Source organism: Aulonocara stuartgranti (genome assembly GCF_965226115.1).
Source record: "Aulonocara stuartgranti genome assembly, chromosome: 16".
Lineage (NCBI taxonomy): Eukaryota > Metazoa > Chordata > Actinopteri > Cichliformes > Cichlidae > Aulonocara > Aulonocara stuartgranti.
Window position 1 is genome coordinate 1,279,620 of NC_138952.1, and position 17,906 is coordinate 1,297,525.

Below are 17,906 nucleotides of genomic sequence, written 5' to 3' on the forward strand. Positions count from 1 at the left end.
ACGGCAGAGCTCTCTGGGCGCCGGGGACGAACGATCGGAGAGGAGCGAGCGGGGAACGTTCGAGTGTTTGCACAAATGATCATGATATTGTTTATCTGCTCCACTCGTCTCCATGTATAAGACCTTCCACCAAAACACACATGGAAAGCTTCTGTCCTCCCACGGCAGCGACCACAGCTGCTGTTAATCTGCTGGGGGGGGTCACTGATAAAAAGGGGGCTCATGTACTCAGTGAGGATGAGAGCGTAGTGATATGTAAATAAATACAGGGTCAGTGTGTCCATATACTGATGTTTATTATCGCTGTGATGCCCACCTGTGAGCTCCGCCTTCATTATTTAATCGGCCCTTTGTGTACGTTGGAGAGCTGGAGTGTAACTGTGGCGTCTCTAGAGCTCCTCTGTGGTTTAAAAGTGTGCCGGCTTTCAATAAAATGCACACGAGTCAACACCACGAGAGGTTCGAGGGTATTGTTTCATTTCCATAGTGAAAAACGGGCCACGCACTAGTGTGGATCGGTACCAGTGCCGGCATATTGGGATCGATCCGGCCGCCTCTCGTGCCCGCTCACAAGTATGGCTGAACACAGAACGAGAGAAGGTCAGCCCGGCCTTTCTTTCCTTTGTGTCATTAACAGGGTCTGGCTCCAGCACAGTGCACGGACTCGTCCCCGAGGGGTAAAGAAATCACCGAGTGTGTTGGTATCAGCTCTGTCCGTAGATGAATTTGTAGCCCAGCCAATATAAGCGAGTGCTAATTTGACAGAATAAAGAGCAGAGCTTGTTTTCGTTCTTCACCTGCAGCTTTGGATGTCATAAAGCTTTCTGCTAAAAACAAGGTTTCCCCACAGTTCACTGAGATAAAAGCAACAAAGTGGAGATGAAACGAGCCTGTTTTATGTCACGTCACAGACTCGATGAAGCTGCACTCACAGTTTTACTCTGCATCTTCCTCCTCTGCCCCGGCATCCCCTCCTTGCACATACTTACTTCAAACCACTCTCCAGCCTCTGTCACTCACTCTCCCTTTTTCCCTCACTATCATCTTCCTAGTTGGCAATCAAATTTTCAGCATCAGCTTGCTCCTCTTACGCTGCAGAAATATTCATCTTCATCGGTCATCTAGTGTCAGCCTGCCTTTTTGCAGTCTAGTAGACAAAGCGTCTCCCGGCAGGGAAAAGCAGTTATCTCCTTGGAAAATCTCGTCCCTAATTTGAGGTTCCCTGCCCTGATTTTTATTTCACTTCCCATCAAACTAAATGACTTGTGAAGATGGATAATGCAGCAGTAAATCAGAATATGTTTAAAGTTGAATTACATCCCTCTTTCTGTTGTTTGCTAATGCTTTGCCGTTGTTACAGATCATGTCAATGGACATTGCACTAGCCCCACCTCCCAGCCCTGCTCGGCGGGGAAGCCTCGCATTCCGATGGGTCCCGAGGGGCCACGGCTTACCCGCAGAGGCCCTGGCCGACCGCCCTTCCGCAAGGCCCAGTCCGCTGCTTGCATGGAGATCTCTTTGCCTGTGTCCCACACTGAAGGTGTGTGCTTGTCCTCCCAACTCCCATCCCTAACCCTCTATAACAAACCCCCCTCCCAGCAAGTGCATGCCATCCTCTCACCCCAGGGTAAGTGGAGAAAGGCCTGACACATGGTCAACACAAGGCAAGCACATGCTAATGCAAGTTAGCAGCATGAAATCCAAAATCGGGGTGTGGTTCTGCAGAGAAGATGCTGCAGGGTAAACAGAGCAACACACAGTAAGAAAAAACAAACGCACACTTATACAGCTGCACGGTAAAATAACCAGACTGCATCTGCAGGAGCTGACAGTCACGTACCAGGACACCACTGTTGCATTACAGCATGCCAATCGCACTCGTGCAGCTTGCATTAGCATCAGCTTACAACATTCAGACTGCAGGTTCTGCTTCTTCTGAATGCAAGAACGAGTCCTTGCATTGTGTCCTTGACTCTGCTGCTTGTGTCGACGATGTTGGAGGCCTGAAGGTTGGTGATTCAGTGATTTAACCAGTTTTTACTTCTCCTGTGCCTTTCTGTCTTTCTTCCTTCGTTTCTTCCTTTCTGTCTTTCTTTCTTCCTTTCTTTCTTTCTTTCTTTCTTGCATTTTGTGCTCTGCACCGAAACAGCAGAAGGATCTGATGGTTTTCCTCATCATGCCACAGATTTATGATTATAACTCTATTTGCCTTTCTGTTTTTCTCGTCTCATAAATAACTTCTGGATGTTTTCTGAGATGAAAATGACAGCGCATATTAAACTTCATGTAGCGTTGCTACACTTATCGAGTTTTTATGAGCTATGAGCAAAGGGAATGCACACATCTACAAACACGGGTTATAAGTTTGTAGATGTTTGCAATTTCCTCAAACTGAAACCACCAGGACGTTTTTATTTTTACCTCTAATAACTCTTATCATCAGAAGGAGCACAGTTCAAGGAGGACAATAATACAAGAGCACCGCACGAGTTGACATTTTCATTAACAGACATGACATTTATTGTCTTTCCATTTGCGCTCGCTCTTATTCACACCCTCACTTTGATTTGCACCATTTAAAATGCGATGAACCCACAGAGGCTCCGTATTCCCAGTGATCAGTTTAGAAACATGAATACAAACATATGCTTTTGTTTTTGAGTCTGGCTGTAATACGCTTCTGTGTGGTCATGTGTGTGCGTTTGTGGTTTTACAGCTGTTTTTATATCGTTGTCTGCTAATCTGAGTTAGAATAGGGAAACGGTTCAGTTTTATTTATGTAGCACCAAATCACAACAACAGTCACCTCGAGATGCTCTATGTTGTAATGTAAAGATCCTACAGTAATACAGAGAGAGTCACCAACAATCAGACAGCCCCCCCTCGTGGGGAGGATATACAGCCCTGTGTTTTAAATTTACAGCCCCCCCTGTTCATCCCTCATACCAACTACAAATACACAATTTCATCGACTGTATTTTTCGGACCATAAGGCGCATTAGGCGAAACAAAACCGTCAGATAAGTCAAACTTTACTCTCCTCATTCTTCTGTGTTTATATTATGCTAACATAGCTGTGTCGCTAGCGATCACGTAGCACATCATTATATACCAGCTAGCCCAACTTCAGTAACCCTACAAACGTCACTGATGTTTAGTTTTCTGTCTTCATTTATGTTGGAAGTGATAGCAGAGCTGTACGTTTGAATTCTTTCAGAAATCTCTCAGTCAGAACATGCTATATCATGTTTAGCTAACTAGCGAGCTAACTTCCTGCTAACTTCTAAGTCTGTTAAATTTAATAAATTCTGTTTGCATGGATGTTAAACTTAATTGTTACACCTGGTAAAGCAGCAACGCTGATAATTTTATTAAAGGTGAAAGAATTTAGACAGTTTTTAACTCTCAGTGATGCTGCAGTGTTTGTTTGACTTTGGGACCTGAAAATGACGGAGTTTAGGACCCAGATTACTCCGTGAGGCTCCTGACTACAGTAGCTGTAATGCTCCAACAATCCATCACGCGGTGGCTTCGTAGCTTACCACAGTCGCATTAAAACATTTTTGACAGATTTGTGAGCGCCGTGTAGCACATAAAATCGGTTCAAGGTCAGTAAGCACGATCAGAATTCATAATTTGAGAAAATTAAAGGATTTTAAGTGCGCCTTATAGTGCGGAAAATACCGTATTAGCTCTAGATAATACAGGAGAATGATAATGGCAAGCTAAAGTGCCTTAAACGTGCATTGACCCTAATGGCCACCAGGGGGCGATACTTCCTAAGCCATTTATGCGTTCAGTCGCTCATTTGGAGACATCCAAGCAAGTCCACTTTGGAATTTTGGACTGAGTCAGGGATATAATCCAGGGCATGCTCATTGGCTGATCTTAGTCCCCCTCCCTCATTAAATCTGATTCCAAAACACCAGGAATGATAAAATGCTCATCTCGATGCCTCGTAATGGGACCCTACAAACCGCTGAATGACATCACAGCTGAGATGCTAATTTTAGTACAGAAGTGCAGATCCAGTCTTTGTGTTTCTTTTAGTCCATCTTCACTCTGAGACAGATTTTTTTTAGGTGGCCAAAATATTACTGAAATAGAAGCAGAACGTGAGATAACTGGGAAGATGTTTGTGGTGATCGACAGATGCAGACAGAGGTCGCCCCCTGCTGGCTTTGGTGTTACATTTCACTTTCCTCTCAGAACATTTGAACTACGATTGGCTGAACGAGAACTGCTGCTTTAAGACAAACATAAAAGCCTTGATAATTCATTTTTCCTTATCTCCCCAAGACAGCATGACTATCTTAAAGACAAAATGAGAATGAATTTTTGACCTTTGTTGGATAAAGTTTTCCTTTCTTCTTTTACACATCGCGTGACAAACGAGACGAAGGGAGAAAAACACATAAACGTCCTGTCAAGTGAAGACTTAAACTGCGATCCCAGCAGTATAATTTCGAGTTGCTGACCTCAGAAGTGACAGAGAAATGGCCTCATGCAGGATTAGCAACCACGTAATTACAGATTCTGTGTGAATTGTAACACTTAGTCTGTCACAGCCTGACAGACAACACTAATGCAGGGCGTCCATTTACTTTGAATAAACATAAAAAGTAGATGCAGATCGTTCGTTCTAACAGGACTCTGACTCTGTCCTGTCATATTAAAAGTTTTATGATCTTGCTTCAGTTGGAGAAGAGCAGCAGAAGTATCAGTGGGAGTGTCTGCGAGCTTCTTTGTCTCTGTGGTGATTCACAGGGTCGGGTTATATTCAGAAGGTGTTAAAAATAAACAACAGCAGCCTAAGAGCAGGTTCAGACCGGATGGCCGTCGGCCCCGAGGGTGGAGGAGTCGTCTAATGATGCAGGGTCTGATCTAAAGTGTGGAGCAGATTGCAGCAGCCTGTCACACAGCCCGTGTACATCAGTCACAGTGGGCCCAATCATCGTGTACACCTGATGAATCACTGGCTTTCTAAGTGCTGATGCACCACATAAACTCGTCCCTTGCAGAAAGTACACTCCTGCAAAGCTCCACTCGTGGTCCACTGATGGGTCGTGTTTGCGGGCGCCGCCAGATTTACAGTCTCAGTCAGGTCACGACAAACTAATCTCTCCATAGGAGGCTCAACATTGTGACAGTTTCCCAAATGTCACAGTTATTGTAGCCAAACTGCACGAAACATTAGCACACCACAGTTTGGCAGATGATCACATTCAGCACACCGGGCTCTGCACGTCCAAAGGCTTCTACGCTGGGATCATCAACAGGCACTCTTAAGAACACGTGTCCGTTACTCCGGAGTACAGCTGACCCTTTTACAGCAATTCTGCAATTAAATTCATGCCGCCATCTTCACCGACCTCATTATACAACAGTGACCTGGAACCGAGAGGGAAGCAGTTTTTCATTAGCATAAGCTGAATGTTTTATTAAAGCCACGGTTGGGGCTCCAGCTGCATCACCAACCACACCGATGCAGATGATTCAAAGCTGCTGTGAAAATATGCATAAGAAACTGTAATTTTCCATGAAACTGTATACTAGCGTGGGCCCGTGGTGATTAGCATAGCCATGCCGGTTGCCTAGCTGCACCTGACTCGAGCGCAGCCCGATGCATTGAAACATTTTGCCCGGACCTTCTGTTTGCATCAGGCTTTACTTCAAAATAAAGGCAGAAGCAAAGAAGCCATTCCAAGAGATTTAACACCAAATGGAAAGAAAACGTTGTTATTTTAGCTTTTTAAGTGTGTTAGAACGCTGCCTGAGCATCCACTAACACACCGAGTGTCCTTCTGCCTCTAATGATTTTGCAGCTGTCATGAAAGCGTCCAGAACACGAGGGTGGTTCTGCTGCAGGCCTGTGCACACGCAGGCTGTTGGAGGCGCAGAGCTTTGGGCTTCTCATTGCACTTTGTCATGTTTGTCTTAATGCATCTTATTTTATTTGACCTGGAATAACACAGCCTTCATGTGCTCTAAAGCACATGCTGTTTTTTACAGTGTGGAGACGGCTCCAGCTTTGCTTCTTGTGCTGCCCACTTAGAAAGTCCACTCAGTACACAGGATATTACATAACCTAATATTTGAGTTGCACTCGTGTTTCAGGGACCGTGATTCTGTGAAGTCTTTTAAACATTGTCCCAGGTTTTTAGAACAAAATAGGATACATGATAAATATGGATTTAAACAGAGCTGCAGACTGAAGGAGGACACCACAGTTAGCTTGGATGAGCCATATTCTCTAATTGTTTACACTGACTAACAGGACGCTGCAAGAAGGAGAAGAAGATAATAAAATGGGAAAAGAAGGTCTATACTGGCCTTAATGAGCACATTTTATACCTGAACAGTGGCTTTTCTCAGCACACTTGTTCCCTGTCTATCACCTACCTTTGGCACTGTTGTTTATCACTTGCACTGGGTACCACAGTGAAGAGCCAGCAGGCTCACCAGTATAATTAAAGGTCAACAAGCAGTGCGAGAAATTAGCCCGATGTTAATGAGATCTGCACGCAGGGCAAGGACACAGAGGAGGGAAATGGCAAGGGAAGCAAAGTCGGAGCGCAGTAAACATTTCCATACCTCCCATCTCGGTCGGGCAGCCCACCTTTTAAATATTAAAAATACTTCTGTGTGATGCCACGAGCAGTGCCTGCAGACACACTGGGCATTGTTTAGGAACAAGTGTTTGCTTCCCCTTTTGTACCTCTGCTGCAGCCCACGCGCAGGCTCACAGGGTCTGCTCACCTACAGAATACAAAAATAACACAGGCAGTAAAATACGGACGTTATTGGATCGCATCGCAAAACTGAGGTGACTCAGCTTTGCACACCAAATTTAATGCTTTCCAACGACAGGCCAGTTTAACAAACAGCTGAATATGCATCATGTTCATTTGTGTTGCAGTCCATAGATAAGAGTCTGCAGGTGTGTGTCCCTCTAACCTGCGTGTGTGCTTGTGCAAACATCACTGCATAAATCGAGCACATTGTCTCTCGACTTCAGATTGCCTGCCTTCCCCTTATCACCTCCCCGACACTGCCTGCCTGCCTCCAGCTCCCTGTGAGGGCCCCCCAGGGGTCCCTGTGTCCTGTCATAGTACCGCTGCGCCTGACTTTCATTAGCCGGCACCCCACAGGCTCTGTCACACAGCGTAAACACACCCCGGCGACTCATTGCGAAACTGAGCGGCTGCCATCCGGACTCACAGCCGAGGAACAGTTTGTGCCGTGTTTGCAGCAGCGTTGTTCAGCTCTGTCGTCAATGCACCACAATTTTAGCACATATTGGTCTTCCTGAAAAAGATCCTTCACATCGCCTGTTGTTCCAGTTTAGCATGCAGCTGATTCTCGCTCACACTGCACTTGCTTTGAAACCAGTTTTGCACTTGTGGCAGTTTCAAAGGAAGCTCGATTAAAGTTTTGGTTGTGTGCAACAGGGCTGTGCGGTCGTCCTTCAGTAGAGTGTATTAGGTGCACCTTATCACAGCAGGTGACGAGTAGAAGCCTGCTTCTTTGTCCACCAGCGTTTACTACAGCAGGCGGTGCTAAAAGAGGTCCAGACAGAAACAGGAAGAGAGTCAAAGGTTGTTCGGACAGCAGAAAGTTAGCCGAGCAGCCTCCTGTGCAGCTCTCTCTGTCTTGGTGTATATTTGAAGCTCCATGCTCAGTGGCTTCTTTCTCTCTTTCCCTCCTGTCATTCTCGTACTGCTGTCCGTCTGTCTGTCTGGATGGTTACACATGTGTGTATCTGTTTCTCTGGTGGTGGCCGCTGTGCTTTGTCCTATGGGGTTCATGTTGTGGGGGACAAATAGGGCATGCATCCAGGAGGGCAATGCTGCAGCAGTTACACGGAGTCACTATGTACTCCCACGATGAGCACCACAGCACCACCTCCTACTGCTGGAGTGACCGAGGTAAGAGGGCTTCGGCCACAAACGCATCACCTGCTGTCCTGCTGACTACTTTACGTGCGTCCGTCAGAATGTCCGTCCGTCCTGTGGACCTGTATCATCTAAAGCATACATGAAGTGTCTGTTCATGTCCTGGAAGCTTCTGGAGTTGGTGAAGCCGTCTGTTGAGCAGTTCATAGCAGCATGGTTTCTGTCTGTAAGCATGCTGTAGCCAGCGCGGGCTCGTCAATAGTGAACATGTTATTGTTGCATCACTTTGCTGTTTCATTAGTTTAACACAGACGACAGGTAACAACAGACAAGCGTTTCTGCGCATCCACGGCCAGGAAGCGTAATGGAAACAGTTGATGCCGACTCACAGCTCTCATGTGACAAACACAGAGATGAATCACTTACGCAGCTTTGCTTCTCAGAATATTGTTCAGAAGTGTTGCTGAAACTGAGCAGCTGCCGACATTTCATTTATCTTAGCTTGATATGTGTACAGCAGCTTCGGCGACCATCTGCAGTCGCTGTTACGTAAAGTCTGCACTTTGTGTAACGTTGGGCTGCAGTGCTGCACGTCGGCTGGCTCTGAATAATTCACAGATGCAGCAACACTTTAAAGATGGAGGCACTCAAATAATCAAACAAGTTTGTTCAATCTGTGGCAAGTGCCCCCCCCCCCCCCCCCCCCCGTGTGTGTGTGTGTGTGTGTGTGTGTGTGTGTGTGTGTGTGTGTGTATTTGTCCTTGGGAATGCCACAAAGCCACTAAGTAGAGTCTTAAAACCACTGCAGTCTCAGTAAACTCAGACTGGAAGGCTTTAAAAGTGTGTGTGTGTGTGTGCATGTGTGTGTGTGCGTGCGTGTGTGTGTGTGTGTGCGTGCATGTGTGTGTGTGTGCGTGCGTGTGTGTGTGCGTGCGTGTGTGTGTGTGTGTGTGTGCGTGCGTGTGGGTGCGTGTGTGCATGTGTGGGTGCGTATGTGTGTGTGTGTGTGTGTGTGTGTGTGTGTGCGTGCATGTGTGGGTGCGTGGGTGCATGTGTGTGTGTGTGTGGGTGTGTGTGTGTGTGTGTGTGGTGTAAACATGTTCCCGTGTCTCTGCAGTGAGTTCTCCCTCCTCAGTGTTTCACATCTGTTCAGTGACATTTTTGTTCCATTTCTTCATCATATGAAATCTGCAGAAAGCTCACTTTGAACGTTAGCACCTGTATCCTCTCAAGCTCTTACTGTGTGCTTCTTTCCCTTTAACTGCTCATCACCTCATTGCTCCATTCCCTCTCCTCCACCATGCTGCTGTTCTCTGCACCGCTCTTCTTATAAATCAATTACACCATCCAACTCCAATCAACTCCATCCAATTTCCTCTTTGCTCTCTCGCCATCATCTGTCACGCTCCTTCGTGCCTCTGCCGGGTGTTTGGGGATGCTGCTGCAGAGAGTCGTGAAAACTCCTTCACCCGCTCGCGCAGCTCCAGTGTTTCCAGCATTGACCGCGACACCAAAGAGGCTGTGACCACGCTGCAGTTCGGAGAGTCGTACGGGCGCAAGAACGATGTCCTGCCCACCCCGTGTCTGTGGGTGGGCACTAGCTTAGGCGTGGTGCTGCTCATCCCCATGTCCATCCCCACTGATCAGGAGGAAAGGATGGAAGAGCCTGTCACGATGGGCGTAAGTGGTAAGTACCACCGAAACTGCAACAGTACCACAAGAAGTACCAAAGTTATTAGTCACTTTAAACTATACCCGCCTACATGATACTGCTGAAGCAACAACACTATGATACGGTCATGATTAGGGCCACAGGTCCTCTGTAGTTTCACTGTAGTTCAGCAGTTTGCCATCATGCTAATGGGAGAGCACGAATGAATGAAGCGTCACAATATTCTGGATAGAGTCATGTATATTTCTATAGCAACAGAGACCAACAGCGATAGTTGCACCAGGCGGTGACTCGTGCTTGTTCTGCTGTAACGTTTGTTTAAACCAGCCTGAAGTGGAGGCTCCAAGAACTGCAGGTTTTTCAGTGTAATGCTTCATTTAGGAGTTCATAAGGTGAGTTCAGTGCAGTGATTTCATATTACAAATGTGTTGGAATGAATCCCAATCAAAAGTTGAAAAACGGCAAAATTCATATTTTGCATGGTTGGTTCCAAGTAGAGCTTCAATCTGCAACAAGAAGAAATCTGAGTGACACGAAACATTTTTTGAGCATGAAATTTATTGGAAACATCACTTAGACTGAAACGGGCTGTCACGGCTGAGCAGCCGGTGTGTTTGAGGAACGGACCCCAACGAACTATGGTTTAACAAAGAGCCGTTGATTTAAGCTGATGAGAAAAGAGACAAGCGAGGCGAGTTGAAACAAGGGTGAAACATAACTGGGAAACAACTGTGGCTAAATATGGAAACAATGACAAGAGACTAGAGCATGAAACTGCACAGGAACCTGAACAGTAGGAGCAAAAACTCTATGACATGAAACAAACAGACGACCCGACCAAGGACAGTAAGCGGACTGAAGCACACAGGAGGGTAACGAGGGAAGTGCAAACACAGCTGACACAAACGAACATGATGGTGCCCCAGGGGGAAGTAAAACCAAGCACACTGAACACAGAACACAAAACATGGAGAGACGTGGACATGACAACATGCAGACAATAAACACATGACAAGAGACGACTTATAAATGAGGAATTATAGAAGAAACAAAACCAGAATGAAACTCAACTAAATCCTAACTAATAATAGCAGCGCAAGGACTAAGCATACTTTCAACATGGACTCCAAATGCTGAGTCACAGACACCGACACAGGCTGCGTTACAGCTGATCAAAGTTTAGGACCACATGCCTTCAAAAGGCAAAAATGTGGATTCATTGTCATTGAAAAACTGCATTAAAATTACGTTTGAAGTAAAATGGTCATTTGGTACGTAGAGGAAACTGATTCGTCACAGATCTGTATGAAACTGAAGTTTACCCTGAACAGCTGGAGCCGACCCACAGTGGCCACAGTCCATAATAAAGTTATCATCATGTCAGTGATGCTGATGCTGCTCTGATGGAGCTCGGTCTAAACCCCGGGACACTGATCTGACCAAACAAATCTCATCTTTCACTCAGTTTGAATTCTGTGGACACAAACGGTCGTTATGAACATGAGAGGAAATGTGTGGCCGACTCTTACAGTAAGTGGAGATCGTTCTCCAAGAGCACAGATGCACCGTGTTAAGCTGTGAGGCTTCAAAGGCCTCATTTGTTTCAATTACACGTGATTTTCTTTCACTGAAACTTTGATGGGCATCGTGCATTATTTTGCAAATGGCTTGATTTTGTACTCCAGAGTGTGGACAGTGTTTCTACAGTCTACACAAAACGGAGCCACTCAGAGACGCATTACTGCTCCTGAAAAAAAGGTCTCCCGTTCAAAGTAAAAACATCAATATAGCCAAATTTCCAGTCCCTTTGAAGCAGCAGCTCTTCCCTTGAGACTAAACTTATGAGAAGCGAGCTTATTACTGGAAGGTCACAGATCCACTCGAGAGAAGAAGAAAGGATTGTTTCCTCTCGTTCCAAAGTGCTCCTGTGGGCGTCTATTGGATAACGTCCGATGTAGTAAATGCAGCATCTGAAAAGTGTCAGTAATGTATTACTGCATCCAGTAGTTGCACTTGTGAGGCAGTTAAGTGTACAAGGTTGTGAAGCTTGCCTTGTATCATTCAGTCCTTTTTGTATAGCTATACAAACGTTATATTACAGGCAGTATTAGAGGGAAAATCACAACAGTGGAAAGGAAGGACCCCGCTTTGACTCGAAGAGACCTACAGCAGAGGTCTGCCAGGACTCTGGCAGCAGTGGTCTGTACATACATGCTCAGTTTTAAAGACCACGTGAGAACATAGACGCATCTTTTTGACTGAAATGTTACGCTTAGCGCCGTCTTCCATCCTGTGCTGAGCTTTAAAGACTTTTCTCTCCCACTGTGTGCTGGGTCCCTCTCCTGCTCACACACTCACAGGAGCGGTGCTGATGCTGAAGGGCTCTGTGTTACGCTTCAGCTTCTTGGACTGCATGGGAGCTCTCATCCAGCCCCCCTATGAGGTTTGGCGGGACCACAACGCCCCCGAGGACCCCGACCGACTGCGGAGGCGCAAGCTGGTCCACTTTTCGCCATCGTCCTCCCAGGACGCCTGCGGAGACGGACACTTGGCTGTGGTGTGCTCTGAGAGGCAGGCCAAAGTGTTCCTGATGCCCTCGCAGTCTTGCCTGTTTGTCCACAACATCACAGAGTCGTCCTTTGTGCTGAGGGCTGACGTGGTGTCTGTGTGCAACAGCGTGTGCCTCGCCTGCTTCTGTGCAAACGGACACGTCATGACACTCAGGTATGACCACGGCCGCTCGAGTTCTCTGTTATTAGATGTTTGTTTTAATCTGCGCACGCTGTAGCGCGGCCTGCTTTAAAGCCTGCTCTGTCAGCGCAGCTATCATTTCTGTGTTTGCACTGTTAAGCTGAACGTGGCTGCGTAGCAGCTTTTTCCTTTTCACAGGTAAGGATACTTAATCTGAACCGGTCAGTGAGAGCGTTTTGGTGCAGAGGAAATCTGAGAGTTACATGTGACTCTATGCAAGGGCCACTCACTGGGTGGATGCTGAATGGTCTGGCTCTATCCGGTCTTTAAGTGATGATGTGATGAACCTGCTTCCGAGTCCAAACTACTGTGTTTATTAAGGCTGCTGTGTTTTTAACATGTTTTGTATCTTGTTCTATTTAATCTGAACAAGCCCCTAAAAAACTCTCTCTGTTTTTACCACCACTGTTCATTTTAAAGCTCAGTGTTTAAACCCTTACGATGTAGCTACAGCCCATGCAGCAGTATATGAATGACTAACCTCGTATTGTGGATGGATTATCTCAGTTGTTCTCCTGACTGAAGTTTGGTCCGTTTACAGCATCCTGCCATGCGATTGCATTTGTCTCTAACCATCAGGAACCCTCATGTTAACTTTTATCGTGTGGAAAAAAGTTAGCGTTCATCCTCCAGCTTCACTGTGTTTATGCTATGCTAACATAGCTGTGTCGCTAGTGATCACGTAGCACATCATTATATAGCAGCTAGCCCAACTTCAGTAACCCTACAAACGTCACTGCTGTTTAGTTTTCTGTCTTCATTTATGGTGGAAGTGATAGCAGAGCTGTACGTTTGAATTTTCCAGAAATCTCTCAGTCAGAACATGCTACATCATGTTTAGGTGGAAGCTAGCGAGCGAACTTCCTGCTAACTTCTAACTCTGTTAAACGTAATAAATCCTGTTTTCATGGATGTTAAACTGAATTGTTACACCTGGTAAAGCAGCAACGCTGATCATTTTATTAAAGGTGAAAGAATTTAGACAGTTTGTAACTCTCAGTGATGCTTCAGTGTTCGTTTGACTAATGACGTCAGACTTAAAGACCGGATTCGTGCAGTTTACCTCTGAGACTACAGCCTATGAAAAGCTGCTTTGTTACCAAAGATTAGAAAAGAAACATAATAATGATTTCTTTCTTTTTATTCTGATGTTCAGTGTAGTTTACTTTTGAAGCTCAGTAATTATTACACAGCTGTTCTTACCTTTCTTCACTCTTTCATTCTGCCCACAGTCTGCCCAGCTTAAGACCGCTCATGGATGTCAATTACCTGCCTCTGACAGACATGCGCATTGCAAGAACCTTTTACTTCACCAATGGGGGGCAGGCACTGTATCTCAGCTCCCCCACAGAGGTCCAGAGAATTACATACAGCCAGGAGATGTGCGATAACCTGCAGGTCAGCACTAGGGCTGGCAAAATTGGCCATTTGGCAATCATCCCCTCCGTCTGTTGCTGATGGCCAGTGAATTATCTGCCATCTTCTCTGATTACATCCTTCGTGCAACTTCTAAAATTCTTTTTTTTTTTTTTTGCAGGAAATGCTGGGAGAGCTGTTTACACCAATAGAAACACCAGAAGCCCAGAACCGAGGATTTTTAAAAGGCTTCTTTGGAGGAAATGCCCACACCTTTGACAGAGAAGAGCTCTGTGCGTTGTCTGTCTACATTATTTTCTTAATATAAAGCATTCAGGAATGCATGACACCATATTATACTGCTAATAATAAGACATGAATGTCTTTAGCCTGCACATGGCAGATTACATAAGATGTACTTGCTGATTTTGTGGCTTTGGTTGTGAGACTAGCACTCGCTCTAACCAATAAGAGGTCGCGCAGTGAGACGGGGCGATGTGAGAACACCTTAAGTTTTCTTAAGTTGAAAATACTCAGACTAGTTTAACTTGTATCAGACGAGGCAATCGCAGTCAGAGCGAGCACACAATGTTGGCAAACAATGACAAACAGTCAGTTGGCAAAATCAGGAGGCGTGTCTGAAGAACCCCAGGGTGCGTTTGATTTCCACACCCCTGTCACTCTGTCTCGTTCCAACAGTCGGCGAGGCTGCGGCTGGGAAGGCTTCTCGGAGTCTTGCGCAGCACATCCCTGGACAGGGAGGAGTGGAAGGCATGAAGGTCGCCGCTAGTGGAGTGGTGGGCGAGCTGGCGAGGGCGCGCATTGCTCTGGATGAGAGAGGCCAGAGGCTGGGGGAGCTGGAGGAGCGCACCGCCCTAATGATGACTAGTGCAGAAGCCTTCTCCAAGCACGCTCATGAGGTGAAAATGAAACATAACATGATGTGAAAATATAAAGAGCATCTAAATGTACAACTTTGGATTTTGAGACATTAACAAAAACTGAACTGAAGCCAACAAAAGTGGTTATTAAATGATTCTCTTGTTGGCAAATCAATAATTTACTCCCCAATGCAATAAAAAGAAATGCTCTCAAGGTTTCAGTCCTTCTCATTAAGAAGATGTCCTTTTGTATCTTTTCCAGCTGATGCTGAAATGCAAGGACAAGAAGTGGTACCAGTTCTAATAGCAGGACGGGGGCCTCGGTCTGCCCTCATGCTGCTGGGAACGATATGCCGCGACGGGACTTTCACTTCAAAAATGAAAGCATTCAAAGAGAGGCACAGTGACTTTGTCTTTATGGCTTCTGGCTTGGCTTCATGCACACACTGTCACATCGCTGAGTGATGAGGACGGGCTAGTTCCCCGTCTAGACCTGCAGCGAGAAGGACGGTGAGGAGATGGCGGCATTTGAAGGTCTGAAGATGGAACTGGAAGTGTGTGTGTGTGTGTGTGTGTGTGTGTGTGTGTGTGTGTGTGTGCGGTTTTTCTGGACCTTACTGTGTAGATAGTCAAAAACTAAGAAACCAACAAGAAATGCATGAAACAGCAATGAATGACTAAAAATATACAACTGCCATATTAAAAAGCAGCATGCTACTTTAACATGAGAGTCAAACATAAAAAGACGTTTTATTTATGATGTAAGCCAACAACACAAATTATGAAAAACTTTCTATTTTTTGAGATATTAACAAAAAATGATATATAAAAAGGGAAACGTATACCTGCATTGCTACTAAGCCAAAAGTTGTGTTACTTTCCCTTTTTTTAATGTTTCTTTTTACTCCCTAGTCTCAGCTCATATTACTTCACACACTATATATACCAAACGCACACAGTTAACTTTGTCGACACACACTTAAAAACCGCTAAAACGTTGTTCGTACTCTGGGCTGCACAGTGCAAATGAAATATAACTCAGTTGTATTAACACTCAGCTCTCAGCAATCTAGTTCCACTTTTCAGCTGCTGCAACTTACAAACCCGTGAAATGAACACGAGAGAAGGCGTGGGTGTGGGAGCGTGTTGCGGTCAGTGTGTTTATATCTATACTACAAACTTATATTCACGTGCCATAAAAACCACGGAGGAGCTGATCCGGGTTTCCTGTGGCTCACAGCAGAGAACGGTGACCGTGAACATATGAAGGCGTGTTTTAGTTGTCCCTGATCTTTGAGTCTATCGCTGCCTTCGCGCGACGTTAGGTCGCGTGTGCAAGTGTGAGTGAGGCAGAAAGAGAACCACACCCTCCCTCAGCCAGAGCAGCCAACGTGAACGACACCCTCACATCTCTCTCCACCTCACTCTGCAGTTGGTGCATTCTGGTGTGCAACCCGAGCAGTCGTCTTTTCATAATGACAGGCAGTACTCGTGGTGACTGTCACCGTCTTCGTGATGGGAACATGAAGAGGAGTTGTTTGTCAGTAAGCGGTTCGGGAGAAGTGACAGTTTTTTCCAGTGATGTTCAGCCGTCGAGTACGTGAAAAAAAAATGAAGGCGTTCGTTCGGTTTTGGTTTCTCTTCCTTTCGATATCGTTCTTGATGACTGTGACTATGATATCCTTGTGTCGCAGTCCTATATTTGATGGTTACGGCCTCTTTAACGAAGGCTTTTGTATTTTAAAAACAACAAACGTGTCATGATACATGGTCGTCGTGTATCACATCGTGATTGTGTTACGTGTCAGTGGGTAGCCACACGACAAGGACGAACAACATCGAGTGAGGAGGATATTTTGTACTTGTGTATTTGTCTGTATTTTGAACTGAAAACTCAAACGCGGGATAACCGGCATCCGTCTCTCACACACATCAGACCTTTATGCTGATCGTGGCGGCGTCACGCCCGCGTGAAACGTGCACGGCAGCACATACATCCACAGCCTGAAACAATAAGAGGAACACGTGAATCTGCATTGCTAATCATCTTTGCCTGCTTCCTGTCAGGCGGCTGACACATTCCTGAGGCTCGAGCGGCCTTCACGCGTTTATTTTTACCGACTTCACCTGAAATCCTACAGCCAGGCTACCTGGATTTGGTTCAACGGGGTGTCTAAAACACAGCAAACTAATAATGTCGTTCTCTCTTATCTCTGTACCGTCAATGAGTTTTGTGTAAGTGCAGAAAAAACAACACAAAACCAAAATACACAAAAAAATGACAAAAAAACTCCGATTCTGCTGACAGGGTGTTTTGTTAGAAGGTTTTCGGTTTCTATGTTTTCAGTTTTTATATTAACTGTACAGTTCAATCTTGGGTGAAAGGTGAAACAAAAAAATAAAAAATAAAGTATATTCTTGGGATATTTTCTCGTATATGTTGTACCTGTTACTGCTGGTACTGTATCTGGTATTCTGGCTCTGTCTAAATCACAGGAACGATGTAGTTCTTCACACTGTAGTATGTTAAAGAGGCATTCACTTGGTTTTCAATGATGGCAGCAACGTTTGTCTTATTTAAATGGATTCTACCACTTTTTGTTCTTCTTGATATTATACTGGTGTAATAGAAATTACTTGACAAAAAATGATCTGAAAATATGTTGATGCAACAGCAAATTGAAATAAACATTGATTGATGTACACGGCTGAGAGCTCTCGTCACTAAACCAGCTGCGAGTGCAAAAGCACTTTAGTTTGACCTTTGTTCAGGTAAGTAACCACGTTTTGACCCACAGGTAAAGCCAGGATCAGGTTTATGCAGTTATTGTCATTTACCTTTCATCAATAGTAATAAAGCTTCCAGACTAAGAACTGTCCTTCCTCTGGTAAATTCAACGCTACCTGCCAGGTGAGTCTAATGACATAAAGAGGACTGGAGTTCATTTAAGCTCAGAAATAGTTCATGAACAGACGTAACTGTGATATTCTGTGATGTTAAGAGCAAAAAGCCTGATTTTACCAGTGCATCATATTTATGTAGAAACTTTAATTATTTTGACAGTTTTGTTAGATTTAGTAGGTCCATAAGTTTTCTGACTGGAACACAGTTTGTGTACTTTTATACACCAGTGCAGTGCATTTATAAATCAATACGCGACTAACGTGCAGACTCCCTGATTTTATTCAAGGTTTAAGAAAAGTACTGCATTTACTGTTCATTTCTATGCGCTGTCCCCACTGTCAGAGGCTCAACAATAATTGGCCTATTGACTGACAAACAGTTTAACCAGTTACGCTTTTATCCAAACCCAACGAGCTGTCAGTGGAAGTCGAGGAGGCCCTCGTTAG

At 45.2% G+C, this 17,906-nt stretch overlaps 1 protein-coding gene across 9 annotated transcripts in view; it reads left to right on the forward strand.

Annotated features, from left to right (window-relative positions):
* Nucleotides 1-17,250, forward strand: part of stxbp5l (syntaxin binding protein 5L) — a 127,903-nt gene extending 110,653 nt beyond the window's left edge. For 5 of the 9 annotated variants that reach the window (XM_082509145.1, XM_082509146.1, XM_082509147.1 and 2 more), the window contains 8 exons: nt 1,361-1,540; nt 7,827-7,928; nt 9,343-9,582; nt 11,928-12,291; nt 13,551-13,716; nt 13,856-13,967; nt 14,374-14,594; nt 14,818-17,250. In XM_082509145.1, the coding sequence (XP_082365271.1) occupies nt 1,361-1,540; nt 7,827-7,928; nt 9,343-9,582; nt 11,928-12,291; nt 13,551-13,716; nt 13,856-13,967; nt 14,374-14,594; nt 14,818-14,859 (1,427 nt within the window). In that variant the 3' untranslated portion in view covers nt 14,860-17,250. The remainder of the gene's footprint in view (nt 1-1,360; nt 1,541-7,826; nt 7,929-9,342; nt 9,583-11,927; nt 12,292-13,550; nt 13,717-13,855; nt 13,968-14,373; nt 14,595-14,817) is intronic. The other 4 variants (XM_082509149.1, XM_082509151.1, XM_082509152.1 and 1 more) reach the window with 2 other exon arrangements.
* The last annotated feature ends 656 nt before the right edge of the window (nt 17,251-17,906 follow it).